Source organism: Dipteris shenzhenensis, chromosome 15, assembly GCF_047967505.1.
Source record: "Dipteris shenzhenensis isolate YYH24624 ecotype China chromosome 15, Dip_SZ_1.0, whole genome shotgun sequence".
NCBI lineage: Eukaryota > Viridiplantae > Streptophyta > Polypodiopsida > Gleicheniales > Dipteridaceae > Dipteris > Dipteris shenzhenensis.
In genome coordinates, this window is record NC_141610.1 from 32617925 (window position 1) to 32640846 (window position 22922).

Sequence of the window (22922 nt, forward strand, 5' to 3'; positions counted from 1 at the left end):
GTAGTACAAACTTTCTGTCAGACACATGACTTGAAGTTCAACCTTGGCAGAACCAAGGTCATGATCTTCAACACATCTCGGGCAGCCACGCACAAGGAGCATTTTACCCTGGATGGGTAACCAGTGGAGGTAGTTTCATCCTAGACCTAGCTAGGGATCCTATTCTCCGGCCCGATCTTCATGATGCAACCAGCACTACAGGCTGGACTCATCAAGGGGTACGTTGCGCTGGCCAAACTTGAGCGACAGTGCTTTCACTCTCACTTCTAGGACCTCAGACGAAGTCTCTCCTCTTCGACTCTAGTCCGACCCGCACGTATGTATGGCAGCCCTTGTTGAGGGCCTGACCTATCAGAGACGGAGTGGGCTCGAGGTGAGAGGCTTCAGGTTCTCATGCTGTCACGGACGATCCGCAGTAAGCCTTCCGTCCCACACCAGACAATTTTGGCTGACTTCGGGGCATCCCCACTACAGCTTCATGCAGCATTCCAGGTTATCACATATCTCTTCCACATGCGGCAGTACGGAGCTTGCACATCAAAGCGACACAAGATTCCTTGGTTGGCTTTGCACTCCTGCATCAAACGAGTACCAAAGGTGTTGGTATGCCCGTACTTGCAAATGGTTTGAGAGCTTGGGGCCCAATATAGACAAGCTACCCCCATTTCAATGTAGTGTTGAGCCCCCTCTATCCCGCTTACATATCACAAGGTGAACTAGGTCATCCAAGAGGATCTCCTACAGTTACACACTTTCAGGACTTGGTTGGCACCCCATGAGCTATCTGTGAAGCTCAGCCTTTACAAAGGCCATTGCCTATGGATCTCAGAAGAGGCCATCATCGACCCACCAAGGTACACACGGATCCACCTCCCCCACTCCATGAGGATCTTGATCGGGCAGTTTCGGGACTCATCACACTGCCTCTGTATAGAGAGTGGTCAAGTGGAGGGCATACCCAGAGAGGGCCTCATTTGTACCCTGCGGGAGCTCAAGTCAGAGGTGTGTTTCGCTTTCATGTGCCCAGTATATTACGAGATCAAATATCAATACCATTGTCTTTTCAGAGACGGCTTCGGCTCCCTACCCAGTTTCCTGTGTTAACCAGACAGAGGCGTTTGACAACATTCATTCATGAGGCCGTACAACACAAGGAGAGTTTGCTCAGAGCACGTAGGGGAGATCATGACACACATGCAAACCCCACCCAGAGCATGATCACCGAGTTTTCCCAGCCGAATCACAGAGATGGCAGTCACGGAGGCCCGAGCCAGAGATAGAGACACGTCAAATTCGTCAGCCCACTGAGGCATAGATCACACTTGGGGACCTAGCTTCCATGTTTACTAGAACCGATGTACAACCCATAGGAGTGACTGTGGCACTTGTTCGCCGCAGAGCTATAGCCAGGAGACTTCAGCGAGATGTACACGCCGACAGATATCAATGCCCTATCACAGGCTTTTTGCAATGCCCTATCACAGGCTTTTTGCAGCCTCACACACAAACATCATCCTCCTAGGGCTGACACTCTCTACCCCTTGCGCTACCCCCTACTCTCTCTCTCTCCCGCTACCCCCTGCTCTCCGGCCCGAGCCAGAGATAGAGACACGTCAAGTTCGTTAGCACTGAGGCATAGATCACACTTGGGGACCTAGCTTCCATGTTTACTAGAACCGATGTACAACCCATAGGAGTGACTGTGGCACTTGTTCGCCGCAGAGCTATAGCCAGGAGACTTCAGCGAGATGTACACGCCGACAGATATCAATGCCCTATCACAGGCTTTTTGCAGCCTCACACACCAACACCATCCTCCTAGGGCTGACACTCTCTACCCCCTGCGCTACCCCCTGCTCTCTCTCTCTCCCGCTACCCCCTGCTCTCTCCTACAGTTACACACTTTCAGGACTTGGTTGGCACCCCATGAGCTCTCTGTGAAGCTCAGCCTTTACAGAGGCCATTGCCTATGGATCTCAGAAGAGGCCATCATCGATCCACCAAGGTACACACGGATCCACCTCCCCCACTCCATGAGGATCTTGATCGGGCAGTTTCGGAACTCATCACACTGCCTCTGTATAGAGAGTGGTCAAGTGGAGGGCATACCCAGAGAGGGCCTCATTTGTACCCTACGGGAGCTCAAGTCAGAGGAGCGTTTCGCTTTCATGTGCCCAGTATATTACGAGATCAAATATCAATACCATTGTCTTTTCAGAGACGGCTTCGGCTCCCTACCCAGTTTCCTGTGTTAACCAGACAGAGGCGTTTGACAACATTTATTCATGAGGCCGTACAACACAAGGAGAGTTTGCTCAGAGCACGTAGGGAAGATCATGACACACATGCAAACCCCACAGAAAGCATGATCACCGAGTTTTCCCAGCCGAATCACAAAGATGGCAGTCACGGAGGCCCAAGCCAGAGATAGAGACACGTCAAATTCGTCAACGCACTGAGGCATAGATCACACTTGGGGACCTAGCTTCCATGTTTACTAGAACCGATGTACAACCCATAGGAGTGACTGTGGCACTTGTTCGCCGCAGAGCTATAGCCAGGAGACTTCAGCGAGATGTACACGCCGACAGATATCAATGCCCTATCATAGGCTTTTTGCAGCCTCACACACCAACACCATCCTCCTAGGGCTGACACTCTCTACCCCCTGCGCTACCCCCTGCTCTCTCTCTCTCCCGCTACCCCCTGCTCTCCGGCCCGAGCCAGAGATAGAGACACGTCAAATTCATTAGCGCACTGAGGCATAGATCACACTTGGGGACCTAGCTTCCATGTTTACTAGAACCGATGTACAACCCATAGGAGTGACTGTGGCACTTGTTCGCCGCAGAGCTATAGCCAGGAGACTTCAGCGAGATGTACACGCCGACAGATATCAATGCCCTATCACAGGCTTTTTGCAGCCTCACACACCAACACCATCCTCCTAGGGCTGACACTCTCTACCCCATGCGCTACCCCCTGCTCTCTCTCTCTCCCGCTACCCCCTGCTCTCTCCTACAGTTACACACTTTCAGGACTTGGTTGGCACCCCATGAGCTCTCTGTGAAGCTCAGCCTTTACAGAGGCCATTGCCTATGGATCTCAGAAGAGGCCATCATCGATCCACCAAGGTACACACGGATCCACCTCCCCCACTCCATGAGGATCTTGATCGGGCAGTTTCGGAACTCATCACACTGCCTCTGTATAGAGAGTGGTCAAGTGGAGGGCATACCCAGAGAGGGCCTCATTTGTACCCTACGGGAGCTCAAGTCAGAGGAGTGTTTCGCTTTCATGTGCCCAGTATATTACGAGATCAAATATCAATACCATTGTCTTTTCAGAGACGGCTTCGGCTCCCTACCCAGTTTCCTGTGTTAACCAGACAGAGGCGTTTGACAACATTTATTCATGAGGCCGTACAACACAAGGAGAGTTTGCTCAGAGCACGTAGGGGAGATCATGACACACATGCAAACCCCACCCAAAGCATGATCACCGAGTTTTCCTAGCCGAATCACAAAGATGGCAGTCACAGAGGCCCGAGCCAGAGATAGAGACACGTCAAATTCGTCAACGCACTGAGGCATAGATCACACTTGGGGACCTAGCTTCCATGTTTACTAGAACCGATGTACAACCCATAGGAGTGACTGTGGCACTTGTTCGCCGCAGAGCTATAGCCAAGAGACTTCAGCGAGATGTACACGCCGACAGATATCAATGCCCTATCATAGGCTTTTTGCAGCCTCACACACCAACACCATCCTCCTAGGGCTGACACTCTCTACCCCCTGCGCTACCCCCTGCTCTCTCTCTCTCCCGCTACCCCCTGCTCTCCCCCCTACGCTCCCCCTGCGCTACCCCTTGCTCTCTCTCTCCCGCTACCCCCTACTCTCTCTGTTGCCCCCTCGCTACACCCTCCGCTACCCCTCCGTACCCCCTCGCTACCCCCTCCACCACCCCTGCGCTACCCCTTGCTCTCTCTCTCCCGCTACCCCCTGCTCTCTCTGCTACCCCCTCCGCTACCCCTCCATACCCCCTCACTACCCCTCTCTCTCCCCTGCTACCCCCCCCCCCTACCCCTCTGCTACCCCCCCCCCCCGCTACCCCCTCTGCTACCCCCGCTACCCCTCCGTTACCCCTCGCTCAGCAACCCCCCCTCTCTTTTTTTTTTTAATTTTATTTATTTATTTTTTTAAAGGTCGGAGCTGCGAGCGGGGGTTCTCCAACAGCTCCGACCTACTGCAATCCCTTCTTTGCCCGCTGCTGCCTCCCCCATAATGAAGGGAACAGGGGGATGAGGACAAGAGACTAGGCGGGAGACCCTTCGGTCCAAATTTGCATACGCGTGGAGATGGGGAAGGGGAACGGTGACAAGGCGAAAACACAAAAGCAACTCAATCTGGAGGACTTCAACAAACACAGCAACCAAAGCGGTTTGACAATAAACAGCACCGCGGCCCAGAAAAAAGGGACCCACCCAAAGTCCATGCCGCTCACCACATCCTCGACCTCTATGGTTACCACCACTATTTCACCACCATCATCCGCCTCATCATCTACGCCACCTCTCTCCTCCCCCTCTCCTGCATCATCATCACAGGTCTCCTCTCCAGTAGCCTCACCACTGGCCCCACCGGCCACGGCTCCACAGTACTTTCTCCTCATATCACCTCTACCTCTCAGTCAGCCACCCTTCATCACCTCGTCCGGCCTCGCTACTCCTACATACCACTCCCCCGCCCAGATCATGCCGTCCCCACCCTCAGTACAACCTCAGCATCCCACCTTCATTCCAACCCCTTTCGAGATCCAATTCCCACTTGGACCAGGACATCTTAGGCCCCCACCAAATGCTTGGGACTCCCTATTGGCTGAGATATACAGCATCCGGGCCTGTCAAACAGAGCCGACACATTACACCCAGGAGCAGGCCCGATACACCCAGGAGCAGGCCCGCATTATACACGAGCAGGGCACCCTTATCCAAGGACTCAGGCACGACATCACACAGCTTCGAGAGGAGCTCAGTGTTGGAGATAAGTGCACACTAAGTGTACTATTTCCTAGTCTACATTTGTCTAAGTCTAAGTCTAAGTCTAGTCTTTATGTCTTGAGTGTGTGCCATGTGGCACTTCTACAATTATCCCATAAGCACTCTTGCTCATGGTCTTGTACTTGGCTCTATATATTCAGGGGTCACATCTATGGAAATATCTCACATCTTTCAGTGTTTGCTTCATTGCTCTTGCAGTCTTTCTCATGTTGTAGTTTAGTATGATACCATGCTAGATTTCTAACATGGTATCAGAGCCATGTTTCCACCTCTTCCTCTCCGCTCTCTCCTAGTTAGCCTCTTCTCTTTCATCTACCTTCTCCATCTTCAGCCTTAGTCTAGTCTAGTTCTAGTTCTATCTTAGATCTAGCTCTCTTTATCCTAAGTCATCTCTGCTCCTCATCGAGGAGGTGTCTGTTGCTGATCTATACGCCTATGTTTACTTCTGCGCACACTTGTTCCAGGCAGCGACCCCATTCCCGGCGTACCCCTATCGATTCTATGTTGCGCGTCTGGGAATCTTCATCGCCCTAGTTCGCTGATATTTTGGAGCAGCCCGTCACTCTTTCCTATCGCTATGCTGTGTCTATCTACAGTCAGGCTGCGCCTCTTCCTCCCACCATGTTCTCGGCAGAAGAGCGTCCCTTTATGATTCGACATGCTACTCTATTGCTGGCTGGTGCCCTTATTCTGCCGCATATTTTTTCTGGTCTTCGACATCAGATGTGAGATACGTGCTACAACTTTCTGGCTGCCCACTTTCTTACTCTCCCTGGGCTGTCTATCGCCTCTTGACGAGTCTGCTGGTCGCTTCTATCTCTGATCGAGATCAGCTCGACATAGTTCTACTTCACCTTGGCCATCTCCCTAATCTGCTGCGCGACCAGATTCAGCCCAGGCCGTTTTTACCATGCTGACGTTATCTTCAGACAGCTGCACTTCTTCCTACGCCATGTTCTGTTGCAGCTTCAGGTTATATTTCTGCCCGCCTGCTGCCCCTGTTGGCCGCTACATCTGGACCGCGCCCCCTTCTACACATCTGCCTCTTCATCTCAGCCTCAGGCCGCTGTCCGTGCTGCACCTGTCTGCCCCGCCAATGCTGCGCGCACCTCTCCATTTTCTGCGCTTTTTTGCTGGAGCTGCTCCTGATTGCTCCAGATCTGCGCCCCCCCGTCTACGCCACTTCTCTGACAGCCCCGCCAACAGGTTAAACAGGCCACACTTCTTCAGGAGCTGCCCATGAGCTCTCCCCCAAAATTCTGCACCAAAGTTCTGCGTCTCTGTCTCTTCTATCCAGCAAGGTCTCTGCTCTCTCCGGTCTTTCTGGGTATCGTGGCTTTGCACTCCATCTCTTTCTATCTGCAGAAATCTCTATTTGCATCCCTCTTTGTCTCTCTCTCGGGTTACCCCTGAAAGGGTGGAAGACCTGAGGAACAAAAACAAAATGGATATCTCTCTGTCTATCTACAATCAGTCAGTCTCTCTGTCTAGGTGTCTACAGTCATATGTCTCTCTCTTTGTCTGTCTATGATCCACTTTTTGTACCTACCCTTGTGGACCCATATGAGGATATCACTTGAGGAGGGGTGTCTCAGGATCTTTTGTCTGTCATGTCTTCTATCTTGTCTCTCCGTCTATCAGTCTTTATGTCTGTCTTCTAGTCTTGTCTTTCTGTCTTACTCCTAGTGTCCACTTAAGGAGGGTGTTGGAGATAAGTGCACACTAAGTGTACTATTTCCTAGTCTACATTTGTCTAAGTCTAAGTCTAAGTCTAGTCTTTATGTCTTGAGTGTGTGCCATGTGGCACTTCTACAATTATCCCATAAGCACTCTTGCTCATGGTCTTGTACTTGGCTCTATATATTCAGGGGTCACATCTATGGAAATATCTCACATCTTTCAGTGTTTGCTTCATTGCTCTTGCAGTCTTTCTCATGTTGTAGTTTAGTATGATACCATGCTAGATTTCTAACACTCAGGACCCTCAGCAGCGCCTGGAGGGACCCCAATCACAGAGATGGAGGCACAGATAGCCACGATACAGTCGGCTATAGCAGAGACAACTAGATGGGTGGACGTGGCGAAACGGGAGCCCACAAAGGCAACCGTTTCAGCCGCCATACAGGAGCAGCAGCAGAGGGCTTCAAAGGCCCTCAACATCCAGATACGAGGGATCATGCGAGACAGCACCAGCACCACTACGACGCCCATGGAGGAGGCGATCACCTTTGTGACCACTACCATGGGAGTCCCCGACAATGGCATAGAGGGAGCATGGCGTGTTGGGAGAGATCCCAACCGAGAGCAGCCCCTAGTCATTCGCTTCAAAGATTCACATGCTCGACTAGCGACACTCGGACGCCAAGCCGCTCTACGAGAGCATCCCACCCTGTCCATGGACGAGGATTTGACACCACTACAGATTGAGGAGTGACGAGTTCTTCTGCAGCAGCGGGATGTTGCCCGCAAGGAGGGAAAATGGGCCGTGGTCCGAGATGGTAGGTTGTTGACCACCCGTGGGGCTCCCACCCGTACCCCCTAGGGAGACGGGGCCTATGAGACTCAGGTTTCCGAGACCCTAGATTGCACCATTTGGAACTGTAATGGTACCTTATGGTCAGACCCAGGGAACTTCTCGGAGTCTTATACAAGACGAGACATAGTCTTTTACATGGAGGCACACCAGAGCCCAGAGCGTCCACTACCGATAGTCAGTGGCTACACATGGGAGTCAGCCTTAAGGGATGAGACGAGGGATACAAGAGGAGTTCAAGGATCAGGCGGGGTCGCAGTATTGTACAGGTCTTCCCTCGCTAGAGCCATCTCCATTGAGAGGAAGGACGCACACTCCCGATTCATGTGGATCCGGATCCGACGCACAGACACCCGTGACCTTTCCATAGCAATATGCTACTTCCCGCCAAACACATCCCACTTCGCCAGAGTCGCACGAGAGGAGGGTGAGACATTGCCATATGCACCCTTACATCAAGATATCCCAGATATTTCAGCCCGCGGGGAAGTTCTCCTTGTTGGGGACTTCAATGCCAGGACGAGCACGCGCCAGGCACCACTCCTGGACTTCCGAGACGACTCTATCATGCTACCAGACATGGACCTAGACGGAGCAGGTATGACCAGGACCTCATTCGACCGACACGGGCCTGTTACACCATATGGACACGCACTCCTTGATCTAGGCAGGATGCATGACATCATCTACAACGGGCTTAACCTATGGCCCTCCTCGGGTGGCTTTACTTGCTTCCCACACGGGGGGGGCACTAGTGTAGTAGATTACATCATGGGATCCCCTACCTTCACTTCATGTATCACCAACTTCACCGTAGCACCACTCCCTCCAAGAGCTGATCACACATACCTATTCTTCACTATCGCCACCCCACGCTTAGCCACACCACACACACCACATAGGAAGCACGACACCTACCACGACATACACTTTGATCACAGCCTCTCACCGGCCTACTCTGGACGCCTAAACAGACTCCTAACCTACATCGATCACATACCACTCATAGAGGACCGTGCTGCCTTGATTAGTCGCACACTCCACGAGACTGCCCTCCAAATCTTTCCCCACACCACACGGTCCACTAGACCACCACCTCTTGGTTCTGTACCCTGCAACAATTGGTACGATGCGAAGTGCAAGGCTTATCGCCGACAGCTCCGACTTGAAACCAAATGTCACCTCCCGAACACACCAAACACGGTACACAAGTACGGGCATCTCGTACGTCGGAAGAAGCAAGCATTTCTTCGTCGAAATGAGGAGGAGCTACTGCACATCTTGTACAGCAGCAACTCTAAGGATTTTTGGCGAAGATTCCTTGAGCGTAGGTCTCCATCATCCCTCATCGACACGAGAGTCTGGCACACGTATGCACACCATCTTTATAATGTCCCACACCAGCCCACTCCAGATCTCATACACACACGTCGCCCCACCACTTGCTCGTTGTTCACCAGAGGGGGAGTCAAGGACGCGACATTGAAACTGCACAATGGCCGAGCTAAGGATCACGAGGGGCTATGCACTCAGTTTATCGCATATGGGATCGACACATTAGCCCCGATCCTAGCAAAGCTATTCAATGCCACTGTTTGCCTTGGCTTCCCCCGCACCTGGACACTCAACACCATCACCCCCATCCACAAGGCAGGGGATCCCATGGACCCGAGTAACTACAGGACTATCATGATTGCACATGTGATGTCCAAGATCTATGAAGCTGTATTGGATGCGTCGGTCAGCCTGTTCGCAGAGATGAGAGGACTCAAAGCAGAGGGTCAGGCCGGTTTCAGGCGAGACAATGGGACTATGGATCACATACTCACACTCAGGAGTGTCATTTGTAGGCCATCCTCTGGGGGTTCTAGTGATGCCCTATAGGCCATGGTATGTGCCTTGTAGGCATAAATAAAGACACTTATAGTGTTAGTGTCTTTTAGGCCACATAGGACACTTAGTCCTATGTGACACCTAGGACACTTAGTCCTAGGTCTAGGTACTTGTACCTTGTACTCCTTTGTTTTTTGTTTATCCAAGTTTGACGTGACGGCTAACTCATCGCTTCTTTACCTACCTGCACTCTCTCTCTCCTATCTGATCCTACAGTGGTATTAGAGCTGGTTTTGACTCGTCTTCCTGCCCCCAGACTCCTGCATCACCTTCCGTACGGACTTTCACACAAGCCCGTACTACGCCGTACATCTTCCGTACAAGCGTACGGAAGGTCTCGTACAGTCCGTACGTACTTGCGCCATACATCTTGTTTGAGTTTCGTACAACGTACTTGAGCAGCCGTACAGAGGTGAACCTGCATCGCCGTACTCGTTAGTACGTTTCCGTACAGGTATCGCACCTACATTCGTACAGATTCGTATCTGCCATCGTACTTGCACAATACGGCTCCGTACTTGAGCAGGTGTACAACTCCGTACTTGCCCTGCATACTTGTCCGTACTGCAAGCCGTACATGCACGTGGGAACGTATTGTTCCGTACAATTTTCGTACCAGCGTACCATAGTACATGTACCAGCTCCGTACTTCAACCGTACATCGTACGGTGCACTTGATCTATACTTGATCCATACTTGATCTGTACAGTTACTGTACACTGTACTTGACCTGTCCGTACAGCTAGTACATCTTTCAAGGTCCTCGTACAGGTGGTTGCACGTGCAAGGTTACATTCTGGACATTGGTATTTTTTGGGGCTTTCAGTTCATTTCAGATTATTTGGTTGCAAATTCCTGCAAGAACATTGGGGCTTTGGAGTTTGGTCTGCAATCTCTTGTTTGTTTGCAGTACATTGGGTCAGATTGCAGGACATTGAGTCACTTTTGCAGGACATTGAGTCAGATTTGCATACATTGGGTCACATTTGCAAAAATTTCAGCAAAACTTGGGGCTTTTCTGCATTTGCCCTCTTTTTGGCCTATTTGCCCTCAATAAATTTGGGGCTTTTGCCAGATTTGCTATTTTTGCAGTGAACATTGCCCGCCACGGTCACATTTGGGTCAGATCTGCATTTGCCCTTTGATTTGGGTCAGAAATTTGCAGATATTTGCTGTCATTTTTTGGACAGCCAGCTTTTTGCAGTGATAGCCTTGAGGCTTTTGGGTTTTCAGGTCTTTTTCACGGTATCACATTTGCTATGGCTGGGAACAATCAAGATTTATTTGGAGTTCTTCGTGAAGATAATAAGTTGGATGGCACCAACTATCCGATGTGGTCTTATCTCATGAAACATATTCTTGTTGCAAAGCATTTGTGGAATTTTGTTTCTGGGGCTGATCTGAGGCCCCAGCCAATGATACACTTGCCATTGCAGCCCATCATTATTGGCAAGTGCACCAGCTTGACATCAAAACTGCTTTTCTTCATTGGGATCTGCAGGAAGAAGTCTATGTCACACAACCTCCTAGCTTTGAGGTTGTTAATTCTGAAAATAAGGTATGCCGGCTTAGAAAATCCCTTTATGGTTTGAAGCAGGCACCCAAGGCATGGTATGCCAAAATTCATGCACACTTACTATCCCTTGGTTTTCAGAATAGTCCCACAGAACCCACTCTTTATGTCCGTGGGAGTGGATCTGATTTTTTAGTGCTGATTTTATATGTGGATGATATGCTCATCACAGGCCTAGATACTCAGCAAATTGCAGCTTTCAAGGCTGATTTGCAGCAGATTTTTGACATGTCAGACATGGGACGGCTCCACTATTATTTGGGCATTCAGTTTGCTCATGTTGAGGGGGGTATCATGATGTCTCAGTCCAAGTATATTGGACAGCTCCTTGATCATTTTCAGTTTGAGGATTGCAAGCCAATTTCTACTCCAGTGGACCCTGGCTTCAAATTCTTAGCTCATGATGGGAGCCCACCATGTGATATCACTCTTTATCAGCAGGCTGTTGGATGCCTTATTTATTTATGTCACACCAGACCTGACTTACAGTATGCAGTATCTCAGCTCAGCAGATTCATGCACATGCCCAGTTCACAGCATTGGCAGGCAGTGAATAGAGTCTTCAGATATCTCAGAGGCACTCAGGATTTAGCCCTCTTCTATGGTGATCAGGGATCACTTACCATGCATGCTTACATGGATAGCGACTGGGCAGGATGTTCCGACACCAGAGTGTCACATACTGGCAATTGTTTTTTGCTTGGCAATTCATGTATCTCTTGGCTTAGCAAGAAGCAACCAACAGTTGCCACATCTAGCTGTGAGGCTGAGTACAGGGCAGCTTTCACCGCTACAGTAGAGTGTGTTTGGCTTCGACAATTACTTATAGATCTTGGTATTCGCCAGACATCCTCCACTATTGTCTACACTGACAGCCAGAGTGCTTTGGCCATTGCGCGTAACCCAGTGTTTCATGCGCATACCAAGCATATTGAAGTTCATTATCATTATGTTCGGGAGCGGTTGTCAGCAGGAGACCTAGAGTTGTCCTATCTTCCCACAGAGGACAACATAGCAGATATGTTTACAAAGGCACTTACTTCCTCGTCCCAAGTTCGAAGTCTTTCAACAGGCTTTACACTTGGTTCCCTTTGTTACATGATCTGACATCCTTGTACATTCATAGGTGGCTATATCCTTTTAAGTGAACATGTGCCACCATGACTAGAAAATAGCAAGTATTATGAGACGTTTCCAGAGTACTTCAGCCCATCCCATGGAGGGGGGTTTGTAGGCCATCCTCTGGTGGTTCTAGTGATGCCCTATAGGCCATGGTATGTGCCTTGTAGGCATAAATAAAGACACTTATAGTGTTAGTGTCTTTTAGGCCACATAGGACACTTAGTCCTATGTGACACCTAGGACACTTAGTCCTAGGTCTAGGTACTTGTACCTTGTACTCCTTTGTTTTTGGTTTATCCAAGTTTGACGTGATGCCAAAATCATCGCTTCTTTAGCTACCTGCACTCTCTCTCTCCTATCCGATCCTACAGGTTGAGGAGGCCAGATCACGGAAGGAGAGGGTATATTGCTGCTTTGTGGATTTCCGCAAAGCCTTTGACACAGTACCTCGAGCTCATCTCATCACACGCCTACAAACACTCACCGAAAGAGGAACGCAGAGACCACGTGCGAGTGCGAGCCCGAGAGCAACCAAAGGGGAGACCAACAAAGACGAGAGGTCACTCTCAACATAGCTCAATGGATTCAGAGATCGAGGAGACCGCATCCCCCTGCTACAACGTGAGACAGCTGGACAGACGCAAATCCGAGATATCTTCATAGCTCACTGGAGAGCCACCACGGTGCCGGGCTTCGGCTTCTAAGTCCCAGCTCTCAGTTTGCTTCGATCTATATTTGTCCTTTATTTTGCTTGAGCTCTTGAGCTCATTAGATCAGTATAGATTAGTACTCAGCATGTATAGATCAGTATGTGTGTGTGTGTGTGTGTACTGTACCTGCATTGTATAAAATCCTTTTGCCTCAACCTTGGGTTTCAGAGAGAGGTGATTCTGTTTGGCGAATGCATCGCCGAGCCAAGTGGTGGAGGAAAAGATTACAGCAACTTCGGGCCTATAAAGTACCGCTTCGGCAATAGGTTTTCTTTTGGCGAGTTCTTTTGGGAGTATTTCCATCTCGACAGCTATCAACTCATCGACACATTGCTCCTGCACTTTGCCACAGGTGTTCTGCTTCTTCGGAGACTGTGCCTCACTTATTTTGGCATTGTCCGTGCTCTCGTGAGTTTTTTGATCTGCTTCGACAGTGCCTGCGAGCGAGATTCCCATCTGTTCCGTTTGGGAAGTTCTTCTAGCTATTTGGGTTTCATCCATCCAGACCGGAGTTTCATCTTTTCTTCGTTTGGGTTCGCTACTGGGCACTATGGACTTTATGGGCATATAGGAATTGTGAAGTCTTTGGTGATCCTACTTTCTCTCTGCTTGGCTTTTTTAGGCATTCTCTGCAGCAATCTTTCTTTGATTGCTTGCAGACCCACTGCATAGATCATGAGGTCTTTTTGGCATATACTGAAATTTTCACCCAAAAAAAATTGTAGCACCTTATTTTGAGGTTGCTACTCATATAATATAATCAATCAAAGATTTCACCCAAAAAAATAATAATGTGTGTATGTGTGTACATATACATATACACACACATACTTATTTTTTTGTGGTGAAATCTCTTTGGCATTATATTATATTGAGATCTTATCTTGATGTATTTCGGCATACACATACACATACACTTTTTTTTTTAAAGTGAAAACTTTTGATTGATTATATTACAAAAGTAGCAACCTCAAAACGAGGCAGCCAAAATTATATCAACTGAAAATCTCAGTGTATGCTAGATACACACACACACACACACACACACACACACACAAATGTGTGTGAACTTGTGTGTGTTTATGTACATTTATTTTGTGTGTGTGTGTATATTGCTGCCTCCACCATGGGTTTCTTAAAAGGCCAATCAGCTTTGGCAAATGAATCGTCCTACAAAGTGGTGGCGGAAGAGATTGAGACAGATTTGGAATTCGAAAATTCCCCTTCGACAACAGGTTTTTTTGTGGCGAGTTTTGCTGGGGGTTCTTTCATCTGGGCAACTTTTGGCACACATAAATATTGCTCTGGCTGTTTGCCGTAGATGTTTGGCTCCGCAGGAGTCTGTGCCTCATCTTCTTTGGCATTGCCCCCATATTCGTGATTTCTTGAGCTTCCTTGGGCAGCGTTTGAGAATTCTCTATAATGCTACCTTTGGGAAGTTCTTCTAGCTTTTTGGGATTCATCCACCCAGACAGGAGTATGATTTGTTTTTCACTAGGGTTCATTATTGGGCACTATGGACTCTATGGAAGGATAGAAATCATAGTCTTCGGTGATCCTACATTTTCCACTCTCTCTTTCTCTAGGCACTCTTTGCAGCAATCTCTCTTTGATTGTCTGCAAACTCATTATATAGAACATGATGTATACTTGTCATATAGTGAGAAAATGTCATAGCCAAACTGTAATATAAAGTATCAAAATTTTCACCCAAAAAAAAAGTGTGTGTGTGTTGAAAATGCCTGCGTACGTATATATGTATGCATATACGCATTGCATTATTTTTAGTATATGTGTGGATGTAGTTATTCATATGCTGTCAATTTAAAGACTTGTGGTCTGTAAAACCTTCTACTAAATCTAGTTACAATCCTGCAAATAAGGCTGTAATTAGATCCATTCCACAAACCTTACAGCCTTTTTTAATCCCAAATCGTGAACTTAATACATACTAAAGCATATGAACAAACTAATGAAAAACCTGTGTCATTTTATCACTGTCAACATCTCATAAAAGCATCGCATATTTGGAAAGTATGTTTTGCATTTGAAGGAGAAAGTTTAGCGCCATATAGCTTGCACATACCAGGCTTAGAAGTTTATGAAGGTTGACAAATTCTGCAAGGAAAAGGCAATTAACTGAATGACTCTCTCTCTCTCTCTCTCTCTCTCACACACACACACACACATCCTGAAGGGTCTCACTCGGACTTTAATACAATCATGTCATATCATATCATCTCTCTCTCTCTCTCTCTCTCTCTCTCTCTCTCTCTCTCCTCAGAGCCAGAGGGCAGGCTGGATTTCGCAGGGATCATTCAACACTTGACCACATCCTCACACTCAGGGCACTGGTAGAGGAGGCGAAGTCACGAAGGCAATGGCTTTATTGTTGCTTCGTGGACTTCAGGAAGGCATTTGACACAGTTCCGTGATTCAGATTGTTTCAGAGGATTCGCCAGATGGGCTTCAGTGGAGAGATACAGTGGGCTATCATGGCTTTGTATGAGAGGGTCACTGGTTGGGTTCGGACACGTGAGGGGCTCTCAGAGGAGGTATGCAGCACGATTGGGGTGAAGCAGGGTTGCCCGCTCTCTCCTACTCTCTTTGGATTATATATTGATGAGCTAGAGATGTTTGTACAGATGACAGGCGGTGTGGGCTCTACTCTCTCAGGATCCTCCATTCCTATCCTCCTGTATGCGGACGATGTGGTTCTCATTTCCTCTACTGCTCAGGGCCTCCAGGCACATATTGAGGCACTCCACAGGTTTTGCCAGGACAATGGGTTGACCGTAAACCTTGGCAAGACCAAGGTTATGGTTTTCAACACCTCTGATCGTATTTACAGCACGGATGAGTTTTGCTTCACTTATGATGGACAGCCCATTGAGCTTGTTAGAGAGTACACTTATTTGGGGGCAGTTTTCAGGGGACCGGTCTTCACCATGACATATGCAACACGAGATAGGATTAGTAAAGGGTATGCTTCGTTGGCTCATCTTGAGCGTCAGTGTTTTCAGTCCCACTTTCAGCATCCCAATACGAAATCCTTGCTTTTTGATACATTGGTGAGACCAGCTGCGATGTATGCAGCTCCTTTCTGGGCAGGAGACCTCGGCGCTGCAGATTGGAGACGAGTAGAGAGGTTACAGATCATCATGTTCTCTCGGCTCATTAGGGCCAAGGCTACAGTTCCGCACGAGATCATGCTAGCAGAGTTTGGAGCTACTCCCCTTGCATTGGATGCAGCGTTTCAGTCGATCATGTATTTGCACAGGGTTAGGGAGTTTGGAGACTCAGCAGCAGGCAGAGCTCGGTTGCCATGGTTAGCACTTGCATCTTCTATGGAGTTGGCACGATCTGGGGCCCGATACTGCTGGTACTTCAGACTCACTAGGTGGCTCACATCTCTTGGACTAGACATGGATAGACTGCCTCCCTTCCAATACAGCATAGATGCCCCTCATCTCGAGTTGACTCGCCACGAGCTTAGCCAGGTCACGAGAGCAGACTTGCTGCAGCTTCATACGTATCGCACTTGGATTTATCCCATGCAGCTTCCGACGAAGATGGCCACATATCGTGACCACTTCCTTCGGATCTCAGAGGATGGATTTGTCATTCCACCAGGCTATACAGGTATCCACATGTCCCACTCACTGAGGATTGCCCTTGGCCAGCTTAGAGTCTCTTCGCATCAGCTCGAGATAGAGGCTGGTAGGATGCGACGCATGGAGGATGGACGGCGACCAGGCCGAGAGACCAGGATCTGCCCTTGTTGCACCATGGGAGAGGTGGAGTCAGAGGAGCACTTCATTTGCAGATGCCCGCTATATTATGAGCTCAAGGGTAGATTCCACTGTCTCTTCACGGATGGCTTTGGACCTCTCTCACGAGTGATGGACTACGAGGATCAGCATTGCCTAGCTCTTTATGTCAGGGAGGCCACTATACTTCGACGAGACTACCTCAGAGACCATCAGCACAGACCGGAGCGTGATAGAGCCCAGCCTGATAGAGCTCAGTCACACGCTATACCAGAGGACAGAGACCAGGAGGAGCACGAGGAGGTCAGAGCTCACACAGGACACATGCCTCCACCCTGTGGATGTACATATGAGATGGTTTGTAGATGCCGCAAGATCTTGTTACATAGGGGACGTACTCGCCACTTCATCTCCAGACGATCCAGGATGATGGCAGCTTTTCGGAGGAGACTTACTCATGGAGATCTCGCCCCACTAGCCGCTCACCTCACCTTTGCTCAGATTTGTACTCTCATAGCAGGAGGCAGAGTCGATGGACAGGATTTCCAGTATTATTTTGGTTCTCAGACTCCGTGACACCTGGACTTATATCTTTGCATTGGCATATTGTACTCATCCCCCCATTTTGCACCCAGGGGCGGTTTCCTTGCATCTAGTTTACTTTGTATGTAGGCTCAGATTTGACATTATGTACTTTCACTTGCATTGTATTGCGTAGCACTTAGATGATATTCGACGATGCCTCTTCTTTGTGGCACGTTGATTTTGTGCTATCTTGTATGCAGAGTTCTTGATGTCCCATGGGCCCATTTTGGCCTTTAGTGGACAATAATACACTTTCTTTCTTTCTCTCTCTCTCTCTCTCTCTCTCTCTCTCTCTCTCTCTCTTCAGAGAGAGAAAGAAAGAAAGAAAGAAAGTTTATTAAAGTCTTCGGGAGACCGTGAAGGTCTATGAGACTAAAGATAACTGATACAATGAGCATAACGGTGGCGGTCTCAAAACGGGCCAGCCAACCATTTCTACAAAAAAAGAGGTTATGAAGGACGGTGTGTCTAGTCCTGATACAAAAAATATGTGTCTACCTCCAGATGATACTGCACCAAAAATGGGGCAGAGGGGGGAGATACAGTATACATGTGCAGGTGGTGATCGTCAGAGACCAATCATAGAGGGGCCGTCAAATGGGAGGTCGGAAAAAACCCTGCGATAGATGATTGGCCTCTGACATCACGCGGCCTAGTCGAGCTCGGTCGTCGGGGGCGACGGGTGGCCCTGTGGATGAGGGCAACGGTAACCCCGGTGGGGTGGGCAGAGAGCAAAGACGAGATGTCATGGACCCGGATGTGTGAGTCTGTCCGCTGTCGTGGCTCTGGCTCTCGCTCACGTCCGCGTCGTCGGCTAGACTGAGGAGAGGTATCCTGTGACTGGAAGAAATCAGTGATAGGCCGCTGGGTGTCCTCATGTTATGTGTGCTGCTCGTGTCGCCGTGCTCGGAGAGAGGTATCTCGGTGGCGAGTCATCTCATGTAAGAAAGCGGCTAGGCATCGCTGATCCGGGAACTGCAGCATGTGTGGGAGGGAGCCGAATCCGTCGCGGAAGAGGCAGTGGTACCGGCCTCGAATGGCATAATAGATAGGACATCTGAAAGCAAAGTGCTCCTCCGACTCGATCTCCTACAAGTCGCAAAGTGAGCAAAGGCGGTCCTCTCGTGGGATACCCTCTGCGCGTCCGCTCTCGATCCGTAATCGGTGTGACGAGACCCTAAACTGACCGAGGGAGATCCGGAGCGCATGTGGTAGATGAAGCTGTGTGTAACCCAGAGGTGTGATGAAGCCCTCCTGTGAGATCTGTAGGCAGTGTCGACGGTAGAAGTCGAGCTTCACAGGAAGCTCGGAGTGAAGAAACCATGTCCGCCAGGTGTGGAGCTGGAGCAGATTCGCTCGAATGAGCCGGTTGACCTCCTGGTCAGTGGGGGAGAGGGGAGATGGTGGAGCGTCGAGGCTGTACTGAAAAGGAGGCAACCGGTCTAAGTCGAGGCCCAGTCGGGTGAGCCAACTGGAAAGACGACTATACCAGCATCGCTGGTCCCCATCAACGGATAAGGCCATAGAGGAGGATAGGGCTAGCCAAGGTAGGCGGAGGCGACCGTCGGCGGAGGAGCTGAAATCCCTGACTCTGTGGAGATAGGTGATAGCCTGAAAAGCCGCATCAAGCTGTAGGGGTGAGGCGCCGAACTCTGCTAGAATGATCTGGTGTGGTACCAATGGTTTGCTGCGGATCATCCGAGTAAACATCAGTATCTATAGGCGCTCGACTCGAGCCCACTCTGTGTCTGGAAGGTCGACTCCCCACCAAGGGCTACCGTACATGCCTGCTGGGCGGACCAAAGAATCAAAAAGGAGAGACTTGGTCCGCGGGTCCTGGAAGTGGGAGTGATAGCACTGTCGCTCCAGCCTGGCAAGAGCGGCGTATCCCCGGCTGATCCTGGCCTGCATGGCCGGACGCATCATGAAGATCGGGCCTGAGAAGACAACGCCCAAGTATGTGTAAGAGTCAACTATCTCAACAGGGTCGCCGACGAAGAGGAACTGCTCTCGGTGCATAGCGGGTCTGGAAGTGTTGAAGATCATCACCTCGGTTTTCCCAAGGTTGACCTTCAAGTCATGTGTATCACAGAAGACCTGAAGTCCATCCAGGTGTCGCTGAAGACCAGTAGCAGAAGAGGATAGTACTACTACATCGTCTGCGTATAGGAGAATCTGGATGACAGCCTCCGCAAGAGAGCAGCCTGCACCTCCGAGTGTCCTGATGGTGGTCTCGAGCTCGTCGATGTAGAGGCCAAATAGAGTCGGTGACAAGGGACATCCTTGTTTGACTCCGATAGTGCTCGTGATCTTTGGGGTCCAGCTGGTGCCAATCCTGACCTGCCCCGTCACCCGCTCATAGAGAGCTACTACTGCCCAGATAATCACCGAGTCGTAGCCTAACTCCTGCAGGCATCTGATGAGTCGGGCGCGGGGAACGGTGTCGAATGCCTTGCGGAAATCCACAAAGCAACAATATACTCTCTGTCTCCTGTGTCTGGCCTCCTCAATGATCCCTCTAAGTGTAAAAATGTGATCGTAAGTCGAGTGATCCGCCCTGAAGCCAGCCTGTCCGAATGCCCTGAGCCCCTGTACCTCTGCGCGAGCACTGACCTCGCCATCTAACGGTCCGGGCTCTGGGGAACCCGTGGCAGACAGCTTCATTGAACAGCGTTGCCAGGATGGGGGCTAGAGTTTTGATGCCATAGGCAACAAACTCTGTGCATAGGCCCTCATGATCCTTAGCTCGGCCGTTGTGAAGCTTATGCGATGCGTGGGTGACTCCCTGGGTTGTGAAGAGGAGACCGCGTCCCCCACTGCAACGTAAGACAGCTCGACAGACAAAGATACGAGATATCTTCGCAGCCCACCAGAGAGCCATCACTGTGCTAGGCTTTGGTTTCTGATTCTGTTTCTGAGTGCCAGCTCCGAGACTGACTTGTTTTTCAGTTTGTACCTGATACTGGATAGATTGATCTGGTCCACTATATGCAGTTGCAGTTGACTATTTCTATTCATGATTATGATTTTGTTAGCATAGATTAGTACTAGCAAGGGCCCTAGCGGTCACCAGTCGCCGCCACCAAAAGCCACCAGTCCGCCTCAGCAAGGGACACATAACCCCAGGGTTTGGGCTGAGCCCCAATACCCAACCCTGGGGGTTAGTTACAGCAAGGGGCGCCTGAATATATATGCATTTGCAAAGACACCTTCCCCATATGCAAAGAACTATCTACAGCCGAAGAGAATGGTAAGCATGATAGACCACAAGAGCATATTTATACTTACAGCAGGAAATCCGTGAGCTCAAGCTCAGACTTGCGAGGAAAACAGATGCATGGAAGTACAAGGAAAACAGGAAATTATTTATGAGGTACTGCAAATACACAATACAGCAGCACCCACACCACAGTTGGTGACTAAAGTCCAAGACCTGGTCACAAATCAGCTCCAATCAGTAAAACAGGAAATTACAGCAACACTGGACACTAAAGTTAACACATCAGATGTGTATGAAGAAGTACAAGAACATAAAAAGAGGGTGGCTAATACACGACTCGTACGCATAGGGGGGCTACCAGAGGGCTGGTTTGAAGGAACTCAAAAGGAAAAACTGGAAAATATCATGGAAAGAACCCCACAACTAGAATGGGATGCTGAAGATGTAATAGGTGTCTTACAGGAGGGGACACAAGCCAAAGTATGCTTCCAAAACAAGATGAAAAGAAGCAAGATTCTTAAGCAAACCAATAAGCTGAAAGGCACTAAAATATGGATAGCGGAGGAGCTCACCCCAACTCAGCTCAAAATGAAGGCCACTGAATTGGCTAAAGTGAGCGATGCTCGAAAGGAAGGAAATTGGGCTGTTTACAGAGATGGAAAAGCACTTATAAGAGACTTCAAATCCAAACCTAAAGACTCTCAGTCTTAAACTGATGTTATGCAGGCCGACTATCGTTGGTAGTAGATTGTAGTTAACCTAAAATAATTTTGTGAGTGCTATATACACTCCCAAGAGACTCTGTCTATAACTGATGTTTTGGTGTTCACCTTTTTGGTGTGTGTTTGTCCCATAGGTCCATGAGGCCTCCCAAGGACGTTAATATATATCTTCATCCTCTCTCTCTCTCTCTCTCTCTCTCTCAAAGTAAAATACTGAAGTAAATACTCAAAAGAACAGCAAAACAGGACCTTCACGATGCCCTCACAAAATCAGAGACGTATGTTTGTGCGATTAGAGTCGGCAGTTAGTGCTGAAACTAGTTGAGTTATTTATCTTTCTACCAATGTGTTCATCAACACACCTACATAGCTTAGTGTAGGGCAGCATTTTCAGTCACACCTTTTTAGACAAAATTTCTGCTCTGACTCCTCTCTTCGTTCCCATTTCTTACACACTGTAATAATGCTATTCAGCTGTAGTATGTATTTGACAGAGATGGCTCAGACCATGTTCGAAGGAAAAAGGTAAGCCGATTGGTTTTGGCCCTAGTGTGCTTCAGAGAGAGGGAGAGTGAGGGAGACTATTTCTTTCTACGCACAGCAGAGACATGAGAATTGCCTTTGATTCATACAAATTGCAGGAGATTTGTCTTTGAGGCTGTATTGGTACGGGAGAGATTTGTCTTTGAGGTTGTATTGTTATTAGAGTGAGGTCTCGTCTACTTCTACGCTGGACTTCGAATTTGGGAACTGAAGTTTGCTGCTATCAGACGGAAAATTTGAGAGCTAAAGAATTGGCAAATTCTTATGGGCGAGATTTCGTTCACGAAGGCATCCTTGAAGCCCACTGACGACCAACACTGAAGATATTAATGTAAAGGAGGAAATTGCACGTTGGGAGTGTGCCTAAGGAATTCGTCTATTCAATTTGCATCTGTCGATTGCATATGCCGAGAGTACAGGCGTGACGTCTCTAATATGACGCTTATCATTGTTGATCACACGTTGATAGGACAAAATCTGTATCAAGTTTTTTAGCACTGTATATAGCTGTGGGTAGGCACATAGTTGTACACATCTAGGGTAGGTGTGGGCTTTTGGCATTTGTGGATTTTTCTTTCACAAGCATGATGGACTGATGTATATTTTTTTGAGATAATAAAGTATGTTTTGCAGGGACTTCATGGGAAATGATGAAATGCAATGTGGTTGTACTAGACTTCCAGAGCAAGGGTGTCTAGTGTGTGGTCAAATGGAATGTTTTCAGAGTCATGTAAAGTCAAGTCATGAAGGGTTTTTTTTTGTTTTCCTGAGTCAACGTGCACTTGCATGTTACAAGAATTTGATATGTTATGGTGTCCATGTCAAAGGGCTTTTCATGTGTGTGTACGGGGTTGCATGCAAGCTTTAATGTGCATGCTAATGTGTGTGCATTTAACGTGATTTGGGGAGAAATGTCTTGAGAGTGGTAAAATGTCACTGATGAGGTGGCAGATTAGGCTGAGGTGGCTGGACTAATTAGGAAGGCATCCTGCTCATGCAAAGGTGGCTACGTGATGGATGAAGGGATGCTTCTAGTCGACGAGTTGGCCGTAGATGAAGGTGACAACTTGCAGGAAGAGGATCGCGGGCTCAGGAGCACTCAGGCATGGAGAAACACTACACCGGGGGGTGTATGCTAGTCGTGTGGAAGATGCCTAAGGGTAGCCTTGCATCGGGTGACATGCGTGGG

General features: G+C 48.9%; 1 protein-coding gene across 1 annotated transcript in view; it reads right to left on the reverse strand.

Annotated features, from left to right (window-relative positions):
* LOC147893699 (uncharacterized) overlaps positions 1 to 22922 on the reverse strand; it is a 105108-nt gene that overhangs the window by 55823 nt on the left and 26363 nt on the right. Inside the window, exon 4 of the mRNA XM_087386226.1 lies at positions 14980 to 15011. Within this exon, the coding sequence (XP_087242352.1) occupies positions 14980 to 15011 (32 nt within the window). The remainder of the gene's footprint in view (positions 1 to 14979; positions 15012 to 22922) is intronic.